This window comes from Poecilia reticulata, linkage group LG7 (assembly GCF_000633615.1).
Source record: "Poecilia reticulata strain Guanapo linkage group LG7, Guppy_female_1.0+MT, whole genome shotgun sequence".
Classification (NCBI taxonomy): Eukaryota; Metazoa; Chordata; class Actinopteri; order Cyprinodontiformes; family Poeciliidae; genus Poecilia; species Poecilia reticulata.
Window position 1 is genome coordinate 15,478,167 of NC_024337.1, and position 19,099 is coordinate 15,497,265.

The 19,099-nt window shown below is 39.4% G+C and overlaps 1 protein-coding gene across 20 annotated transcripts in view; it reads left to right on the plus strand.

Moving 5' to 3' along the window:
• The window catches only part of hspg2 (heparan sulfate proteoglycan 2), a 127,341-nt gene that overhangs the window by 89,367 nt on the left and 18,875 nt on the right, over positions 1-19,099 (plus strand). For 17 of the 20 annotated variants that reach the window (XM_008414489.2, XM_008414495.2, XM_008414497.2 and 14 more), the window contains 17 exons: positions 188-274; positions 500-558; positions 671-832; positions 1,799-1,909; positions 2,077-2,177; positions 3,443-3,623; positions 7,777-7,836; positions 9,716-9,838; positions 9,927-10,079; positions 10,728-10,888; positions 11,152-11,229; positions 14,205-14,340; positions 14,463-14,614; positions 16,001-16,139; positions 16,619-16,762; positions 18,381-18,515; positions 18,590-18,771. In XM_008414489.2, the coding sequence (XP_008412711.1) occupies positions 188-274; positions 500-558; positions 671-832; positions 1,799-1,909; positions 2,077-2,177; positions 3,443-3,623; positions 7,777-7,836; positions 9,716-9,838; positions 9,927-10,079; positions 10,728-10,888; positions 11,152-11,229; positions 14,205-14,340; positions 14,463-14,614; positions 16,001-16,139; positions 16,619-16,762; positions 18,381-18,515; positions 18,590-18,771 (2,164 nt within the window). The remainder of the gene's footprint in view (positions 1-187; positions 275-499; positions 559-670; positions 833-1,798; positions 1,910-2,076; positions 2,178-3,442; positions 3,624-7,776; positions 7,837-9,715; positions 9,839-9,926; positions 10,080-10,727; positions 10,889-11,151; positions 11,230-14,204; positions 14,341-14,462; positions 14,615-16,000; positions 16,140-16,618; positions 16,763-18,380; positions 18,516-18,589; positions 18,772-19,099) is intronic. The other 3 variants (XM_008414498.2, XM_008414510.2, XM_008414500.2) reach the window with 2 other exon arrangements.

Consider the following 19,099-nt stretch of genomic DNA (forward strand, 5'->3'; position numbering starts at 1 on the left):
AAATATCTGATTTTTGAGTTTCGTACGCTGCTCAGGGCTGAACAAACTGAAAATCATCTGATAGTGATTACCAACTAATTTTTTTCTGTTTGTGCGCCTTTATATTGCAACAACTAAAAAATAATGTGTTGCCTAGACACATTATTTTTTACTTGATTTTAATCTTTGTGTGTAACTTGTGTGACAGATTCTCTCCTACATGCGAGAGCCTTGGTAATGGAGACTACCAGTGCACTTCCTGCCAGCCTGGTTATACTGGCCAGCACTGTGAACGGTGAGGCGGTTTTTCTTTCTGTCATGGAGAAAATTCAACCAACTGTTTTAATATACTGCTCAAAAAAATAAAGGGAACACTTCAGTGTTCACTTAAATGTTAAAGTGTTCCCTTTACTTTTTTGAGCAGTGTATTTCTAATGTAGTTTCCATGAAAGCAGGGGTTTTTGTGCCATAATAATCCCTGATATAAGTAAAAACTGTTTCTTTTTTCCATCCTTAATAGTTGTGCTGAAGGATATGTTGGCAACCCACAGGACAGAAATAAGTGTCGTCCAAATGACGGTAATGCAAACTTCACTTGAAAAAACCCCCATGTGATCTTGGTGAAATTAGAAAAACAGTGGATATTAAAGGATTTTTTTAAAATGTGTGCTGTTACTGTTGAGTTTTACAGCAGCCCACCTGGAGGTGAAAGTGTATCCAGAGCGGTTTGTAGCCACACCGGGCAGCTCTGTCACGCTGCGCTGTCAGGTCTCTGGATCTCCTCCACACTACTTTTTCTGGTCCAGACAGGATGGACGGCCCATGTCCAGCGGTGTTGACAGACGCAGACAAGGTGTGGGAAGGCAGCTTTGAAACAGACTCCATATCAACTTTCACTTTAGATTGTCATAAGGCGGGGGTGCTGAAATAATGGTGTATGGCCCCTGACCGCAGTTCAACAATCGTCTAAATTTGGCTCTCCAGCAAAAGGAGCTGATGTAGATGGACTCTTTCATTATGTTTTATGCTTTTTAAAGATAAATGTGTATATTTTAAAATGGAAAGCATTAGGTACAGCACATAATATTCTGCTTTTATTAGCCATGCTTTTCATTAAACTTGATAATTTATTTAGTTGTTGCTCGGAAAGGCCTGAAAACGTTTCACAGATGAACAAATTCGACCCAAAAAGTTAGGAAGATGTTATTTATTTTATTTATGGCAAAAGTCTGACAACCATTTTTGGAGCCACAATAATTTGTTTACTTGTACTTAATTTAATTTAATTTTAATTTTTTTGCAATTTTAATGGAGTTTAATGGAGTGCAATTGTGGGAATTGGTGCAAAGTGTTTGGATACCACTGAACTGGAGAGAAATTGTTACAATATGATACATTTGGATAAAATTACATGGTTTTACAGTATGATTATGTTTACAACATTTCTAATTTGTTATTTCTAAAACAGCTGTAGTGAAATGGGTTGTTCTTGATGGATGCCAAAACTGTACAAGCTTTGCTTTAACCAACTTATCAACAGTGTGCAGCAACAGGTGCAGGAGGGGCAGAACTGCACTACTCTATGAATTCATGGAGCCAGTGCCAACTCTCATCCCTCTGTCTCTCTCAAAGGCAGCTCTTTACATGACTTTTTAATTTAGGCACAGCTAAGCATAAAATGTTACCAGTTTGAAACCTCTGTATACCTTTATACCAGTTTAAGCCCATTTCTAGTTTGGCACATATTGTTAGCTGTAAAGCAAAAAAAAAAAAATGTCCATGCGATGAAAACTTTAACTTTACTTATTTCTGTGCGCAGGAGCAGAGCTGTACTTCTCCAGCGTCCAGCCGAGTGACGCTGGCATCTACATCTGCACCTGCCAAGACCAGCGTGGCTCCAACAGAAGCCATGCTGAGATTATTGTCGCAGGTGCCACTTTAAATTGAACAATTTGAACAATTTGCAGTTCATTTAATTAACCTTCACAGCAATCAGACGTCATGCAAACAATGTCCTTTTAGCACAGAACTTTTGGACTGAGTATTCTTTTATTTTCTGAACAACCATTATAACCTGTTGTGTACTCATTCCTTCAGGTGGCCCAACTAAACCCATAGAGGTTACAGTTGAGGAGCCTAAATCTCAAACCGTGAGGGTGGGCTCCACTGTCAACTTCATTTGTACTGCAAGGAGCAAGGTAACTCTGCTGTCTGCATATTAATGTGTGTGAGTTTCTCCAACTTTTAATGCAGTGATTGTCAAGCTGCTTACCTTGCATTTCATGTCAGGAACTTATTAGTAAGATTTGCACAGTTGCGACATCTGAAATGCAGAAAAGTCGTGTCAAAACCAGTTGATCATTTCAGAACTCCACTGGTCAATTTTAAAGAATTTAAAATGATTGACTTTGCAACTTTATATGAACCACTAATGGGTTCCATTTTGGTTAAAATGGCATCCCCCGCAGACATAATCCGACTCTGTGTCGGCACCAAGAGGCAGATATAGGATTGTAATTCAAACATTATAAGCAAACCGTAGTGCTGACTTGTCAAATGGGAATCTACAATGAAGACTTGGCAGCTCTGTGAGTGCATCTTTAATCACTGATTTAAACAAAGGCTTTAGGAGGTAGTGAATCTGCAACGTTTACACACAGCCTACTCATCGGATAAGTCACAGTTTTGCATTTTATATGACATAAAGCCTTAGCTGTGAGAGACTCGCCTGTCGTCAAAATGATAAATGACGTATAAAAATCCTGGAAGATGAACACAGGAAAGTTTTTGATAAGTTCAGACTTGCCAATGATGAAGTTTTAAGGTTATTCTTCAAAAGGTGAAAGCCATTTATTACACACAGTGATATATTTCAGGCATTACCTTTATATGTGTTGATTTTAATGATCATGGCTTACAACTAATCAAAATTCACATAATTTTAATATTTATTAACACCAATAAATATATTCTTCTTAAGTACAATGCAATGATACACACAACCATGGGAAAGGCAAAGTTGTCCATCAGACACTTCCCACCAAGGGTTACTTGCATATACTATTCTATCTTATATATACTTTTCAGTAGACTGATATTTCTGCAACTAATCCTTCAGTTTTATTGGTGGTGACATAATATAGTGAATCTGGGGTTAAATGTTTTGGATTGAATTAGTAAAAAAAAAGAAAACATTTTAATGGTATTCTAATTTACTGAGATGCAGCTGTAGTTTCTCTTACAATTAAAACAAACCTGTAAGCAGCCACTGACCTCTGAGCATAAAAAATGAAAATGTTTAATTTCTTTTTTAAGGAAAAATAAAAATCTGGTATCAACATAACTGGCGAGGGACACTTTTAAGGTTTCCGGCCTTAGAGATGTCTTGGCTTGTCCGTCAGTCTTTTGAGACATCGTCCTCCTTACTGTGATGTCCGTGTCTTCTCTGGTCTCCCCTTCACAGTCACCAGCCTACACACTGGTGTGGACCAGGAAAGGCAACAGGAAGCTTCCCAACCGCGCCACAGACTTCAATGGCATCCTGACGATTCAGAACGTCCAGCCTGAGGATGCGGGCGTCTACGTCTGCACGGGCTCCAACATGTTTGCCATGGATGAAAGTAGTGCCACCCTCTACGTCCCAGGTTTGTGATCCTTCGGTATGGCATTCCACTTCCCATCACCCTCATCCCTGCTTCTGCACCCCAGCTTTGACTCCTATAGTGTCTCTCACTAAATGTAACCCCCCTCTCTTCTGCTTGGAAGGATGCATGCATGGCTGTTTTAGTGTGTTTTGTTATTGTGTGACATCAGTGCTGATCACTGGGTTAACGGCCCATTAAGCTTGCAAGTCTAACTCCTAACGCTGTCAGCATATATGTGCCATGTTTTACTAGCAAACTGCCAGTCCAGCTATGTTCACTGGCATGATATTATTCTAGCTTCCTAACATATATGTCTTATATGACCTGAGTTTCCTGGACTCCATAAAGAATACAGCTTGTGGGTTTAGGCTACGTTTACACAGCAGGTCTTGATGCTCAATTCCGATTTTTTTGCTGAAATCATATTTTTTATTTTTTTTATTTTTGCCGTGTCGTTTATACTGCTAATTAAATGTGACCGCAATGAGACTTCTGTGTGAACGGGTCACAACCCCGACGCGACTGTCATGCGTTGATGTCACACTTTACGGAAGTAACAATGGATGGAGCCGTTTATGGATCGCTTTTAATCCAGAGATGAGAGCCGGCAGCATCGTCACAAGATCATAACAACATGAAGGAAGCCAAAGAAAAGAAAGCACAGCTAATAGCAATGACCTTATGTGGAGCATTGACTGGGATTTCTGTGGAGAAATCTGTTTGGATGGGTAGTCAGAACCAGTGTGGTGAGATTGTGATGTGATTCGCTTTAGTGACACAGACTTCTTTCATAAGTTCACAATCATAATTTTCAGCCATTGTTTATGTCCTTATTTACCACATCCGGTTTCTTCTGGTGCAAATTTATGCTGCATGTCTCACGTCAGTTACATAAATGCCGGATAAAATGCGACGTGACCGTTCTGACTGCAAACGCTTTGAAAATAATCTGGTACCCATCCAAATTAGAACCACATATGCAAGTGGCACATATTGGATTTTTTGGGGGGTAAAAAGATCCACACTGGGCTGTTCAGGCTGCATATAGGTCGCATTTAGGCAAATAAGGCGGATTTGGGTGGCTTTACCTGCTGTATGAACGCAGTCTTGGGGAACAATTAAAATATATAATGTGCTACATTTCTGCAACATTTGTGGTCAAATACAAAATACGCTCAAACAAAAAAGCAAACCTCCGGGAAATGGGATTTGTAAGTAAAGCTTTCTGCCAACTCTGTGCTGGGAGCTACGGCGGGGTTTTTATTTTTCACTTGGGTTGAATTAATCGGTGGTGGTTCGGTTACTTCTTGATCGCTGCTGGATCTTTGCCTTGGTGCTACTGTGCCAGTTGCTGGATTCTTGGGTTTGTTTTTAATCCTGGGCTCCTCTTGCCTGAGCGGGGTGTTCCACGATGGGATGAAATGCAAATGCCACGATGGGATAAGTAACTGTGCACCTGGGACTTCTTCAGTTCACCTGCAATAAGACGGGACTCAGAAGAAACATGTGCGCTTTCCTGTTTTATTCTGTTATTTACAGTATTCCTCTTACACTCAAACGCCTGTTTGTAACTGTCATTTTTACCTAAAAATGAATGTCAATGAACATATTGGTGCTATTAGCCAGGAAGTTGTTATACTGCTGCGATGCAATGCCTTGAAAAATTATTCATAGCCTTTGATTTTTTCACTTTACAGCCACAAAATTCAATGTATATTAAAGGTATTTTATTTAACAGGCCAACCAGTTAATCTCCAGGTAAAGCATTTTGAAAACAATGTATCATTTTCCTTCCACCTCACTGAAAAACACTACATTGTGTTGGTCAGCCACATAAAATTCTAATAAAATGGATTGATATTTGTGGTTTTAATACTAAGTGAATGAATTTTAAAGGTATTCATATTTTTCAAGGCACTTTCACTTACTTAAAGTCAGTTCTGTTTGTACAATGTTTCCTTTCAAAATTCAGTGTTGATAGCTGAAATATTATTTTAGATACGAAAAGTGGATAAAAGTATTTTTATCTGTATTGTTAACATTCAGCTGCAGTTATGTTTTTTTATTTACAATGTGTCAATGTTTAGTTTTAAAGTACTGAAATCATAATCTGATAATCTATCATTTTCTTTGCTTTTAGTTATTTTATGTTAAGAAATTGTCTGTGTACATGCACTCACCTTGTATGCACTGTGTTTACATTAAGTTCATTTATAAGAAAATATTTCACGGGGAATATCACATTACATTCTAAACCACACGTCACATTGTTGAACTAGGCGTTTTTTATGTATTCAATCCCATTGATTTGTATGATGGCAGATATGTTTCTGTTAAAATGACAGAAATGAAATGTACACATCATATTTTAGTGTATTTATCTTAACTGTGAAATCATTTTGTGATAAAGAAGCAATGGATTAAAAATATAACAGACTAAAATGAATTGTGAATTGCCCTGTTTCATCTTAACAGTTTTCTTCAGGAAAACCACAAGCTGTATGTCTTGGTTTAGTTGAGATAAAATGACTTTTTTTATTGTTTACATCTGCTTTTTCCCACTAACCTGCATGACTAATATGGAGATGTTCTTCTTTTGTTGTTGCACATCTTCCACAGCAAGTATATGTGTGTATGTTTTTGCATTTTTATGTCGAGCAAACCAAATTATTATTGGGTTAACAATGTTTTATGCTTAAATATTTTGTCTATAATCATGTCTGCAATACACTATTTCTGATATTTAAATAGTCAGTTAAACATGAGCTTTAAACCCATCAAACTAAGTTCAAAGGCATCACTTTGAACACATATCGACAAGATGAATAGGTACTTTTAAACCACAAACAGGTCTTAATTAGAGTCCAAAGTGGTTGACAATCATGAGTTTTCTCCAGTTTTATCAAATGTTTGAATCAAATGAGACACAGCTATATGCTGTCCAATTTAATCCAAATCAAATAATTTGTTTACACAGAGAGCCAAGCTCATCACATCAGTTCGGGACTAATTTCTACATGAAATTAAAGCAAAGACTGCTCAGATTTAATTCCACAAATACCTCCATCATTTGGCTCCTTGTCCAGCAACTCCAATACAGTTAAACACAAAATGACTGAGCTACGCATACTTTCTATGAAAAATAAATATAGAGACATAGAGCTAATGGCAGCAATAGTTCTGCCAATGACTTTATTAAGGTAAAAAGAGCACAGCTTAACACAGAATCAATGGACCAAGTGTCCTTTCCGTGAAGAAAATCAGAAGAAGAGTTTAAAAAACTGCTCCAAGGTAATGACAGCAATTGGTCCATCAATAATTGTTCAAATGTGACAAGAAGTTTAACACAGAAATGCTGAGCCCGATTTACTTTCTACACAAAAGAGAGGAAATGAACAGTTGGTGACAGCATTAGCTCTATCTATGGCTCCATTAAGGAAAAAAAAGAACTAAAACTAAGCTATAACTATAAAATAACCATGCCACAGAAGCACTGAACCAGGTGAACTTTCTCAGGGAAAGAAAAACAAAGAGAGTAGGAATAGTAATGACTATAATATTTAATTAATGGCTTGAGTTTGTCAAGAGACATGGCTAAGCACTGGAAAACTATGCTAGGACAACTTTCCATGGTAAAAAAAACAACAACAAAAAAAAACACTACACAAAAACAAAAGTAGCAGGAGCTATATATCTATGATTAGCTTAACTTAGAAGCCACACATGGCTGAATGTTGAAGCACTGAGCCAGGTATGCTCAAAAATCCATGAAACCAATGGCAGCAATAATGTCAATGACTTTTTTATAGGAAGAAAACTCAACTGGACACAGAAGTACTGACCCAAGTGTTCATCACATGAATAAAAACATCAGAAACAAAAGAAATGGCAGCAATAATATCAAACAATAAGTGTAAAATGGCTGTTGCTAATAGTTTTAAAACACCTGAATCAAAGCTGTGCCAAAGGTTCATGATTTAAAGCGTGCTTTAATATGGGTGTGGTGTTTTATTGGACCCAACTCAACATAAATCTCAGCAGCCCACGTGTGGAGAAGGATATACAGTAAACTGGAGGTACAGAAACTGCTGTTGATTTGAAGAGCTGATCTGTCAGTTTACTTGTCCCCCTCCTTCCCTCCCTCCGTCTCCAGAGGCCTCACAGACTCAGATGTTTTACACAGCCTATGAAATGTTTGAAGGACACAGAAAGCGTAAGTCTGCGATGTTTCCTCACTGGTCGGACCCAACTCTCCCTCTATTTGTCATGCATGCTCTCATCTTCCACAGCATGGAGACATGTGTGGCCTGCTGATGCCCATGTACAATCAGCTGATCTTGAGGTCCAGAAACCAGATGAAACTGTGCTCAAGTCTGGAGCTCCCATGTTGTACAACATACCAGTCTGTAACTCGTTAAAATGAACTTTAGTGGTTATGTAGAGTCAAACCTAATTGTACATGAGCATTACTAGTCACCATCTGCCTCTTTGGGTTCATTGTGGTCCATCACTGCAGGAAAAAGTGCATGTTCAGTTTTATAGGCATCTCCTCAGGAATGTCAACTCTATTTTCCATCTTTCTGAAAGATCACATTGGGCTGTTTTGGGGGGAACTGTCAAATTTTATGGGCTCTTGGACTTTTTTTTTCCAAATGAAATCACATTTCTTGATCTTTGACTCTTCTCTCTTCGCATCACCTCCTGTCTTTCAAGGAAACATGCTGTCCTCTGGGCTTCAAACATCATACCTGTGCTCAATACATCCCATTGCAATTTCTTTGCATCATTCTTGAATGTGTTTTTTCAGACTGGTCTTCACACTTTCATTCATGGCGAAAGGTACCTTAAATAACTCACCTTAACAAGTATTTTAAATGCTTAAATAAATAATTATGTATCCTGATGGTAAACCATAGTAAAAGCATGAAAAAGTAAATTGCACCAAGCAGAAGAATCCAGGAGAGTGCAACACAGCTGAATATGCTTAGTTTATTTCGTATCAAAGACAAGTCTGTTCATTTTTTTCATAATTAGTCACAAACCTTACCATCAGTTTGACAGATAAATTTTAATTTGTCTTGTTCTTTGACTTCTGATGTAATATGTTCCATTATTCAAACCCTGCTATGTAAACGGCTAGCTTTAGTTTTCTAGCCTGCTATTTTTTATCTTAGAATACATCCATCTTCACATTTATTGGCATTCCTGGTAAAGATTTGTAGAAATACATTTGTTAAATTGTTGCTTTAAGAAGAAACAACGATTCACAATTTACTTTAGGTTTACAAGAGTTTCTAGGAACTTCTAATTGATGTAGACATTCTGTTCCCTTGTGTAATTACTGCAAGTCCCCATTTCTTCTAGCTATGGGGACTTGTATAGCTAGTCCCCATAGCTATGCAAGTCTCATAACACTTATTTCTCATGCAAGTGTTATGAGAGGTGACACTTGTCTATGTCACCTCTCATAAACAAGTGGATTATGGAGAATGTTAAAGCGTCTCCAGAACATCAGAATATTAATTATACTGTAGGATCCAGAATTTTAATGTTACAACATTACATCAGGAACAATGAAAATGTTCCTATTGTCCATGACTTCTTATTATCCCCTACAGAGTTAGAAACTAAAACCTTGCTTTTAACCTGGATTTTGCTTGCCATCTGGGTCAAACAATCAAAGCTTCACAGAGACTCTGACATGTTTTCAGCCTGCTTAGACAGCTCCCTCTGAACTGAAAGAGGTCTTTATTAAGCTCTGCCACCGCCAAATATTGGAGTGGACAGAAGCGAGCCAAGCTCTTGCAGAGAGAAATATGCCAAGAAGCATTGCCAAGCAGTGCCTCACACATCTGTTTTGTCTACAGAAAGATTCTCTCAGACTGCCATCTCTAAGGGTGGGAGTCACAGCTCTGTCTTTCTGAAAGATCACATCCCAAAGCTCAAAATGTCTTCAAATTTAACAGGATTCCCCTGTCCCTACTATTCAACTTTACCGCTACCCTGAAACCAGTCTGTATTATCAGGATTTACTTCCAGTTAACAAGTCTCTGCATTAGAGCTATGTTTCACTGCCTCATATCCTTCTGTAGCTGCGGAGGGGGCCCAACCCATTGCAACCATCACCCCCTCAGTGCTTAACGTCCGACAGGGTCAGCGGGCAGAACTTCACTGCACCGTGACTGGAAACCCAACACCAGCTGTAGAATGGATCGGTAAGACCAGTTTAGGGATCGTTTGGATGTTGATTTAGTTTTTTTTTTCTCTAGGGAAAGACAGCATTTGATTATTAAATCTTTACAGGTGGTCCAGGATACAGGATGAGTCCAAGAGCTGTGATAAGAAACGGCATCCTCACAATCCCAGCTGTGGATCCGGCTGATGAAGGGGAGTACACCTGCAAGGCCCTGAACACTCACGGCGAGCACACAGCACGGGCCTCCCTCCATGTCCAAAGTATGATCAGAGTCTGTCAGTGAGAGGGATTGACTTGTTAATCATTTGTTTTCCTACATAAACAGCACATTATTTAACTTAAGGCTGCTGTCTAACAGGGTGAAGGTACGATGGTTAACAAAGGTTTTCAAACTCTTTAGAATTGTTCATATTTAATTAAAGTATGAACATCCACTCACCCCAGATTCTCATTTGGATTTAGATCAGAACTTTGACTAGACCATTCTAATGGATGGATATGTGTTGATCTAAACCAAGCCATTGCAGGCCTGTACTGGAAGACTATCTCAGCATTCTTGCAGTTGTGCAAATTAAAGTTATTGGCTGGTGGGATATTATTTCCTTGCACTGATCTAGACTTTTTCATGTTATCTCTGACTGCTTATCTAAAGGTATCAGAGCAAATTCATGATTTTTGCAACAACACATGTATTTCAGACTTTAAATTGTTTTTTTTTGTTTGTTTTTTTTTTATTAAAGATTGTGTAATTTTCCTTCCACGTTACCATAATGTAACTTTGTGTGGTTTTCCAATTTAAATTTCCATTATTGATGCTTTTGTAAGGCACTTTGTGTAAAAATATCCAGATATTTTCTAAAAGAAAAAAAACCCCGTCTTCTGTGATGATTGTTGTGGCTGTCATTTAGGAAACACCCCCAGTGGTATTGGCACTACGCCCCAAGTTCAAGTCAGTCCTCAAAGTGTCGACATCCGTGAAGGGGAACCCTTGAGGTTGTACTGCAGAGCGACAGGTTCGCCCACCCCAAAGCTCACCTGGCTGAAAAATGGAGGACAGCTCCCCCCAGAGGTGAGACATCTGGTGCCGACTGGAGGATAAAATCTGGAACCATAATCAAAGCTTGAATGTTGTCCCAGTGGAGTAAAGTACTTGTAAAATGTAATGTTTCTGCATTTACATTCACCTGTGCTGTATCTCCACTTACACCTCAGGGTGTGTCCAGTGCCGACGGCATTCCGTCCGACTCTTCAGCATGTTGACCACTGACCTTTATTTTCCCCTCCCTCCCTTCTTGTTTGCCCCCCTCCTGCCCTGTTCTGCCATTTGCTCAGGCCATTCCCTCTCACGGTTTCCATCAGTTTAAAAGCAACAGTCTCGATGTGTTACACAGACGTATTGAGGAGCTGCAGGTCTGTCCATCTGTCTGTGTGTCTGTCCCCGTCTCATAGTTCAAATCCATTGTCTCCCACTGACCTCGTCCTCACATCACGTCAACTAAGTGCATGACCAAGCCATGTCCTTGATTCACGCTCTGTAAATTTGTGGTAATGTCCCACAGCTGCTCACGTTCAGTCCATGTGTAGCTGGTGTCAAACGTTTAAACCAACAAGCTGGGTCTGTTGAACGTCCCGCATGCAGTCGCTGTTTCTGTGTAGCGTCTTGTTCATTTAGGTGTTTCATAGTGTCTCGTTTTGTGCTGTCCTCATGAAATCATCCCTGACATTTTGGGCTTCCAGCTCCCAGATGAACTCCATCATTCCACTAAATGAATTAACAGCACTAAGTAAGCAGAATACGTAGTTTAGATGCAGTGCCTCACAAAGGTTTTCATAATATTTTGACACGTGACAGCCACAAACTTCATTGTATTTTTTTTTTGGCATTTAATGCGATAGCCCAAAGTCACATCCCATTCCAGCTTTAGCTGAATGTTTATGATTGATTATCTACTAAAATAGGAATCTGAAACCTTTACAACCTAAAGAGACATTTTGCTCTCAAGCAGCCAAATAAAACTTTGTCACATGACTTTTTGACAAAGAAAACCTTTTAGCTAATTATCTATTTTAAAAAAAATCTTTTGTAATTTTTAGAGAACCAGTGTTTGTTTTTTTGTTTTTTTAGGATTTAAAATAAAGAAACATAAAAGAGGATGGACATTTCTTTAATGTTTTTCTTGAAATAGACACAAAAATTATTTCAGAGGAAACAGAACTAAGAATATGTTACTAGTACTTTTAGTGTCATTCTAAAATTGAAAATCTTTAAAAAAAATCTGCATGTGTTATTATATTTGTAATTAAAAACATTAACTGGTTCCTTTTCATTTTTATCCAAAGTTATTAAGAGCTGTTATGGGATGTCTGAAGACGCCTGCACTAGAAGATAAACTTCTGCCCTGCTCTCAAGTCTTTTTTTCTAGAGACATGAGAATCAGGTTTTGCTACCATGATGCTGCTACAACCTGCAGTGCTAGTTTTGCGCAACTCATAATATTTTGTATAGGCAAACAAAAGTCAGTTCTGCTCTCGTCTGACATTAAAGCAACTTCTTCTTCGTGTTTGGCTTACCTCCTACCTGGCTTGTGGAGAATTGCAAAATTGGACTTAATAACTAGATTGTCTCCTTCCTCACAAATATGAACTACTTTCACATTACATTCCAATGAAATACAATGAAGTTTATAGCTGAAAGGTAACGAAATGTGAAAACGGTCAAGAAGTTCTAATACTTTGTGCAATTTTGAGATTTTGCTCTTTGCGAGGCCGCAGCCCTAATCGGGTTTGTGCTGTTCTGGGTCCAGTGTCGCTCTTCTTTGCTCAACAAGGCCCGTTTAGTTCTGCCTCAGAGAGCGACTGGGTTGTGTCAGCCTTTCCCATGGGGAAGCCGGGCTGGGCGGTGCCGTGCGACCACGCAGAAATTCTGTATGCTCTAGCAAACGGCTTGCTTTGAAAACTCGTCAATGGGTTCAGACGCACATTGAGGCACGACCCGCCTCGAACACTGCTCGGTTTAGCGTCCCACACGGTTGATTTGGCTGCAGCTAAGCAGCTTTGTCCACGGATGCCACGACATCGGCCCCCCTCCCACAGTACAGTAATCCGTCCCCAGACTGCGACCCTGCTGATTCCTTTCCACTCTGATGTGATCAAAGCTTCATAAAAAATTAACTGCAGCCACTGACTTGGAGTGCAGGAGTTCAAAACAGGTGCAGCTGTTCTTTAGCTTAGAAAGTTAATACAGTTAATGGACCTGGTTCAGTTTTTTTGTTATTTGATGCCAAATATTTCCACCAGCTGCTGGGATTTTATTGCCACAACCTGCTCTGTAATGTTAACTAATCTTTGATTCAGAACTGTCCCTCCTAATTCCTTCATTTATTAAAATAAGTATCAATCATAGATATAGATTTTAAAAATGAACAATTAATTGCAGAGATGCACTGATCAGAGTTTTGTGGCAAATTTCAGATTTTCAGCTTTAGCCAATTCTGATTTGTCTCAAAGAACTATAGCTGACATTAAATTCTTTTTTGTTTTTTTGGGTCAAATTTAGGATGTTCTTTTGATCTTTTCCTGGAAATCTGTAACATTGAAACTTCCAACTTGCAACTTCTCTGTGCCGGTAAGGTCTGCACATGAGATGCAGACCTTACCTGAAATGTTAGATTTGCAAAATGCTTCCAGCATTTCCAAAACCACAATGTTCTATGACTTAAAGCTCAGAAGATAGAACAACGGCAACTTTGCTGTATACTTTCAGCCATTTCACTAGCTGCTAACATTACAGTTTTCTAAGACATGTTGTCACACGTCAGAAAATATTTAATATTTTCTCTGACTTGGTATTTAAACACATTACTGAAACTAGAACTAGCTAAGTCTGAGTCTTCTTTTAATACCTTCCACACGGAAGAGTGTTGCAGTTGCTAGAAGTTTACAGTTTCTCAGTTTTTGTACATGCACTGATAAGAAAAGAAAAAAACAGAATTATGAGTTGAAAATCATCTGACTACAGTCACAAGTCAATTTCTCAGTGCATCTCTGTTAAATTTGATTCTGACCATCACAAAGTAACGGCTCTAACCTCACCGATCACTGTGTAAATAATGGCCAGGCTTTATCAAATCCTTTTGTCACTCGGGCCAATGACACTGAAATCACAAGCAATGATCCAACTGTTGCAATAACATCTTTTGTCCTGTCTGAAAAGTCTGCACCGTAGTGCATTTTGTGTCGCTAGTAGTAGCTATGTCACCTTGTTGGGGCATTGTTATATTTGTTTTGTACCCAGAGACAAGGGAAAGGTAAGTGCTTCACTTTCTGTCAAAACACAAAGACCCTTAAATATTTGTCCTTCAACCTGCAGTGTTTTTTCTTCGCAGGCCCAAACGGACCGCACCGACATTGGCACTCTCTTCATCCCTAACATTAAACTCTCTGACGCTGGCACTTACATGTGCGTTGGTAGCAACAGTGTCGGCTCAAACCGCACTCCAATTCGGGTCACTGTTCTCAGAGGTGAGATGACTTCAGATTCATCATTTTGCCATCCTCTCAGTGGTTGTCATTTTTCAAACATGTTTTTATGTGCCTGTTTCTGTCTGTCAGATTGGTTAATTTTCTTGTTTTTGTCCAAGCAGCAGAGCAATCCTTTTCTGTTGTCACCATCCAACCGTCTATCGCTGATGTCCAAGAGGGTCAGACTCTGGAACTGAACTGCTTTCCTCCTGGAAATCCTCCTCCCAGAGTCACCTGGACGAGAGCCAGCGGACACTTCTCTGCCAACCATCAGGTTTTCACACAAATATCTGCGCTTTAATTTCCCTAAATATGCCTTACATGCACAGTCTTGTTTTCAGCTTGTAGCCCAGCAGACTTTGCTGTTTAGTCAAGTATATCACCATTCATTCTCAAATGTTCTTATTTGTGAGGAACAAAAAATTACAAGTGATTTTGCCAAAAAAAAGTTCTTCATATAATAATCTTATATTTTTTTATTTTAGTGACATGTAGATTCATTGATGTGCTGTGGAGTTTCAATCAGGGCCTTAAATAGACGTCAACTATATCTGAAAATTCACATGTTGTGCAGGACAGTGCAAAAACTATGCACCACACCGAGCCACAGGCATTCAGTAATATTTAAATAAATACAAATACACCAAGTAAAGCAACAATGCACCCCAACAATGCATATATCAAGCAATACATCAATGTATATTTTAACAAAATACACAGGCAACAGCGCACATAATTGAACATCTACAGTAGATGGTGCTTTGAAATATTTAGTTGTTGCCCACTTGGTGCTAAAACGGCTTTGACCTGCAGAGGAGGAGATGTGTAACAAGCACTAATGAGGTCTTGTGGTATGTGGCAGCAAGATCGTAATGGTAATGGCTTAACCCTTTAAGTTGGGTCAGACTTGTTGATCCAGCACCTTCCACATAAGCTTAGTCAGATTGGAGAATTTGGCACTGGTTTGTGGTTTCTTTATTTCCAGTGGTGAAACGCTAATAAACAGAAGTTCACATTGATAGGTATTTTTCGTGAGCCTACATAAAAGAACCACAGACAACGTATATGAATTTTATGGCCGAACTTTTGCAAAAGGAGAAGACCCAGCAAACTGCTCCTCCAAGCCGTTCACAGAGCGTTCTGCCCTCTCTCTGCTAGAGCAGGCATTTTATTTGTGAGAAAAGATAAACAACAAAAACAGATGGCAAGCTCTATCTAACACACAGGTCATCAAGCTCTTTTCCTTGAGAGCGATTTCTTCCAAGAGTGGAAGGAACAGTCAGTTCACAGGAACAGAGATATTCAACACAGCAATCAAAATGTTTTAGCACAGCACGTCACTACTGATTAACATTAGACTGAATAATGAACTAAAGTAATAATAAAAATGATAACACAAAAAATCTCTAACACACATGCTTTCAAAAAAGAACAAGACTATTTATATAAGTTCTTAAGTTGCTTTTTACACTGCATCAGTTTGCAATATTTCTCATTTGCAACATCTCATGCAGGCTAACAGTGGAGTCTTACAACAATGTCAGTAACGGCTATAGCCAATAATAAATTAGCCTTTTCTAAAATGCACAAATACTGTATTTCAATGAATTTCAATTGTTCCAAGGTAAAATTTTACATTTTGTCCGTTTCCCATCTGCAGGTTGTTGGCAATCAGGTTCGTATCCTTTCCGCCACTTCGGAGGACTCGGGAGAGTACATCTGTCGGGTGCAGGGAGCCGGCAGCTCAAGCCCGGTCCATCAGGCCTCTGTCTCCGTCTCTGTCACTTCATCTTCTTCACGTAAGGATGTTTAACACTTGAGGTTTTCCTGCAGGTCATATATTTATTCTCCTGCTTCTCAGGCGGGTAGAGGCTTTCTGATCTTCTCCAAGTGTTTAATGTAACTACACTTAGCTGTACTCGAAGCGAGACAGTTTCAATAAACCCAACAGACCTTTCTATCTGGAATATTACACAAGGCCGAATCAGTGAGCAGCAGGGAAAGTCGATTTAAGGTCAGAGTGTTAGATTGCGGGGAGTTGCTCACACATCCTCACTTCTTTTCCTCTTCTCACTTGTGTGACCTCAGGATTGAATGATTTTCCTTGCTGCTGTCCCATGATCTCATCCTCATTCACTCCCTGAAGGAGCTGCCAGTGGCCACGCTCAACATGGGATTTATTACACGGGGAAAAAAAAAGAAAACGCTGCTTTTATATCAAAGGAGGTTTGTTTAATTAAAAATAATCCAAATTCCAAACTGCTGGTTTCTGCTGCAGGTCTGCAGAGTCCCATCATCGGCGTTGAGCCCCACAGCTCTGCAGTGCGTGTCGGGGAGTCAGCCAGCTTCAGATGCCAGGTGTACAGTGGAGCCCAGCCGGTCAGGCTGGAGTGGAAACTTGCCAACAACCAGCCTCTGCCAGGTAACAACTGAGCCCACGCTGCAGGAAAAGAACAGAGCAGGTCAATGAAAGTACGCTCTCTTTCAATTCAAGGTTTTACTTGTCAGGTCATCGTAAAAAAGATCTGTTCTGTAGCCGATTTTAAAGTTGTTTAAAATGCGTAAAAATACACAACAGATTTCAAACTGCCAGTGTTTATTAAACAATAAAGAAGCCAAGATGAAAAAACTGCGTGTGGAAAACGTCCACCCTCTTTGATTTTTTAAATATTGCAACCAGATGCTGATAATCAAATTCACTTGATTTAATGATCATTAACATGTGTGGCCAGCTCCATAAAAGCAGGAGATGTAGCAGGTTACAGACGTGTGTTAACACAATGCCGCGAAGGGAAGACATTAGCAATGAGAATCAAGAGCTGCTGCCAGTCTTTACTTTTAGTGAACATATCAAACTTAAGACCCAGGGGCCAAATCTAGCCCACACTAAATGTGTATGTGGCCCTCAAAACTTTAGAAGGATACATAAATAGAATGTTAAAGATAACAGCTGAGTGCTTTAAATAACAGTTTTTATCTATATATTACGAAATTACATCAATGTGAAAATATGTTGAACATAATTTATTTCAAGAAGTAGCCATCGAATGCAGACACAGCTGTTTGTTAATATTTTAACAGTTTGTTTAGGGGTTTTTTCAATTTTATACACCAATACGCAGATCAGTAGGTAACTTGGGGTTAAGTGCCCAGAGGAACATTGACATGACAGGAGGAAGCTTAAACTGAACCTACAACAAAATGAGCAAAATGAGACTCTGGATGTGAGGTTGTTTTGTAGTAACCTGGGCACTTTACTGGGCGTTCATCAAACCCACTAGCCATTCCTGAATTTTGAAATATTCTGGAGTCAAATGTGAAGTTATTGCTGTGTTAGGCGAAGAGGAAATTGAGTCGTCAAAGCAAGAAATTGGCTAAGAAGATGAGAATCAAGGTACGGCGATGGCCTAATTAAAGTACAGACCTTAGCCTAACTGAAATCTTCAGAAAGCTGTAGAGCTGTGCAGGAACACATGAACACAACCTCAGTGAACTCAGCCAATGTTGTAAAAGAAGAGTGAGAAAAAATTGGGCGTGGTCTGATGTAATGTTTGGAAAGATGTCTCAGTATTTTGCGACCTCACTCTTGGTGTTAAAATCTTTTATTCGAAATTCTTTTATTAAAAGGACACAATAAATGTTATTCTTTTTAACCAATCTGCTTCGTTTAAGTCTTTTCTTTAGTTTTTTGGCAGAAGAAACTAGTCAGTCTGTCCTCTACAGGCTGACTGTGGCTCAGTGAGTAGAGCTGCAACTGGAAGGTTGTAGGTTTAATTCCATCTTCCTCTTATCACATGTTGTGGTGCCCTTGAGCTAGACACGTACCCCAGATTTTCTACCAATCTGCATATAACGTGTGCATACTCGATTGGGTGAATGTGGCTCCAGTGTGAAGTGTAATAAGAAAGTGCTATCTTAATTCAATCCTTTTACCATTTATGAACACAATCGTCTCTAAATGCCTCCTTTTTGGATTCCTGGTGTGTTTCCAGCCGCTGCCGTCTCCTGTGTGATGTTTGGTTTCCGTCTGTTCTCTGTAGATAACGTCCGAGTTAACTCTGATGGCTCCGTTATCACCATCGTCAACGCTCGCCCAGTAAACCACGGAGCCTACCGCTGTGTGGCGAGCAATCCGTTCGGCATCACTCAAACCATAGTGTCTTTGATTGTTAAAGGTAATATTTCAGTCATGTATTCTTAATGGAAGGGTTCCCTCCAGTGGCCAAATTCTGCATATTTGTACCGTCAGAGTCTCCTGGGGCCACTGTTACCCCTGCTGGGCCCCTTCGGGTCAGGGTGGGCGAGCCCATTAACCTGGAGTGCCAAGCTTCAGGAGAACCCCGCCCCTCAGTGTCATGGCACAGACTGGACAACAACCGGAAGACCACCCTGACCAGTCCTGTACCCATGGACTCCAATGCAGTCATGCAGGTACAGTTACTCAAAACATTTTAAATGACTTTATTCTACAAGTTCATCTGGCAGTTAGAATAAAATCAAAGCTGACCAGTGCATTTTGAATAAGCTTGGTCTTTATAACAGCTTTCCACCAATCAGCAAACTCTCAGACTCTTCTGCTCAGTTTATGTAGTACTAGTTCACAACAGCATATCACCTAAGCACACTTTACAAGATAGACAGATACTCTGAAAGAACACAAAGTATTTTTGTCTAGTTTCTAACTCAAATATCTAAGTTCACTTGGAATAAAAAATAATTAACTTACCAAGTCAACTGCAGTGAAAAAGAAAAGGGAAAA